Source organism: Coregonus lavaretus (assembly GCF_964263955.1).
Source record: "Coregonus lavaretus genome assembly, chromosome: 23".
In the NCBI taxonomy this organism is placed as follows: domain Eukaryota; kingdom Metazoa; phylum Chordata; class Actinopteri; order Salmoniformes; family Salmonidae; genus Coregonus; species Coregonus lavaretus.
In genome coordinates this window covers 851,587-853,682 of record NC_140010.1, presented here as the reverse complement: position 1 = coordinate 853,682, position 2,096 = coordinate 851,587, and the positions used below count along the sequence as shown (strand labels likewise).

Below are 2,096 nucleotides of genomic sequence, written 5' to 3'. Positions count from 1 at the left end.
ATGATTCTGTCATTTTGTTTGCGAGAGAAGAGAGGAGAGGAGAGAAGAGAGGAGAGGGTGGCACAGAACAGCGAGAAGGGAGATATTAGAGAACATGCCCACTGACATACATGTAGGTGAGGAGACTTGTCTGTTGGCATACGGATTGTTTCACCTATCATATGCATGTTGTTCTATTAATAGTTTTAGTCACTAAATAGCATAGGTGTATGTATAACTACTTAATTCAGAAATGTTGATTGCTGGAGCCGTGTGAATTTGGCCTTGGTTTTGTTTAATAGCAACACATCTCTCCAGACAGGCACACGAAAATTTGACATTGATAGGCTTTACATAGTGTGCCGTTGTAATAGTTCATGTGTTGACTGCGTTGCTTGCTTGTGTGTTAACTGTGAGTTGCGGTCAATAGAAATCATGTTGACTCTACCGTATGAAGAACCAGATACGACGTTTGAGCCCCGGTTTGGCGCCAACTATCCACGCGGGAGCTTACCAGACCTGGAGCGAGACCCGATACACAGCCTGGACGTCATGTCAAACCCGGAGAGAGAGGAGGAGGAGGAGGAGGAAGAGGATGACGTCTCAGAAAGAGAGGAAGTGGAAGAAGAGAGAGAGGATGACAACCAGCAGGATGCAAACATCCTCCACAGAAAGAGAGGACCGCGGAAAAATAAGACTAAAGGAAGGCAGGAGAGGGTCAAGGTGCGGCGTCATGAGGCGAATGCCCGTGAGCGCAGCAGGATGCACGGTCTGAATGACGCGTTGGAGAGCCTCCGAAAGGTGGTACCCTGCTACTCCAAGACCCAGAAGCTTTCCAAGATAGAGACTCTCCGCCTGGCTAAGAACTACATCTGGGCCCTGTCGGAGACGCTGTCTGTGGGCAAGAAGCCGGACCTGCTGGGGTTCGTTCAAACTCTGTGTAAGGGCTTGTCCCAGCCCACGACCAACCTGGTGGCCGGCTGTCTGCAGCTCAACACCAGGTCCTTCCTCACAGACCACAACGGAGAGGTGACGTTCCCCGGTAGTAGGGCCCACTATGACAACACGTACCCCTACCCCGGGGCAGAGCTGGGCACGCCCTCTGGACAAGGCTGCAGCACCCTGGACAGCGCCAAGCCCTCCTACCACAGCCGGCACTACAGCTACGGTGGCCAGTGTGAGCCATACTACGACAACGCGTCTCCCGAGGGAGGAAGGGAGGGACAGATCAGCCCTCCTCTGAACTTTAACGGGATATTCTCTCTGAAACACGATGAACCGGGGGAGTACGGGAAGAGCGGCCACTACGGGATGAGGTACAGCTCGGCCTCCATGTACCGGGTCTCGCCAGAGGGCCGGTTCCACTATGACCTACACCTTCGGCCTGCCGGACAGAGCTACCAGGCTGGGACTCAGAGCCAGCAGGCAGAGCTACCAGGCTGGGACTCAGAGCCAGCAGGCAGAGCTACCAGGCAGAGCTACCAGGCTGGGACTCAGAGCCAGTAGGCAGAGCTACCAGGCTGGGACTCAGAGCCAGTAGGCAGAGCTACCAGGCTGGGACTCAGAGCCAGTAGGCAGAGCTACCAGGCTGGGACTCAGAGCCAGTAGGCAGAGCTACCAGGCTGGGACTCAGAGCCAGTAGGCAGAGCTACCAGGCTGGGACTCAGAGCCAGTAGGCAGAGCTACCAGGCTGGGACTCAGAGCCAGTAGGCAGAGCTACCAGGCTGGGACTCAGAGCCAGTAGGCAGAGCTACCAGGCTGGGACTTAAAATGCTATTTATTGATTGAGTTTATGTATCTATTCATTTATAGCCTATTTATTGAATTATTTATTTAACTATGTGTTTATTTATTGATATTAACATAAAGTAGTTTGTAACAGGGAAACTGACACACAACAATGTTGTGTAAAAAATGTTTTTTAAATTGGACCTTTATCTATAGCTGATAAACAATTAGGCTTCTGAATCATATTAACTCATAATTAAGCTAATAAAATTATGGGAATTTGGAGATTTAATTTGGAAAATTATGGTAATACCAGTGGTGTAGATTATCAAGGTAAAAAGCAGACACGAATCGTCATCTCATCAGGGAATTATGTTTGATTTGATTTA

At 50.2% G+C, this 2,096-nt stretch overlaps 1 protein-coding gene across 1 annotated transcript; it reads left to right on the top strand.

Moving 5' to 3' along the window:
* Positions 1–414: 414 nt before the first annotated feature.
* Positions 415–1,485, top strand: LOC311098819 (neurogenic differentiation factor 6-B-like; the record flags this gene model as incomplete). Its single annotated transcript, XM_084139389.1, has 1 exon — positions 415–1,485. One exon carries the CDS (start codon positions 415–417, stop codon positions 1,483–1,485), a length of 1,071 nt encoding a protein of 356 aa, XP_083995515.1.
* Between the last annotated feature and the right edge of the window lie 611 nt (positions 1,486–2,096).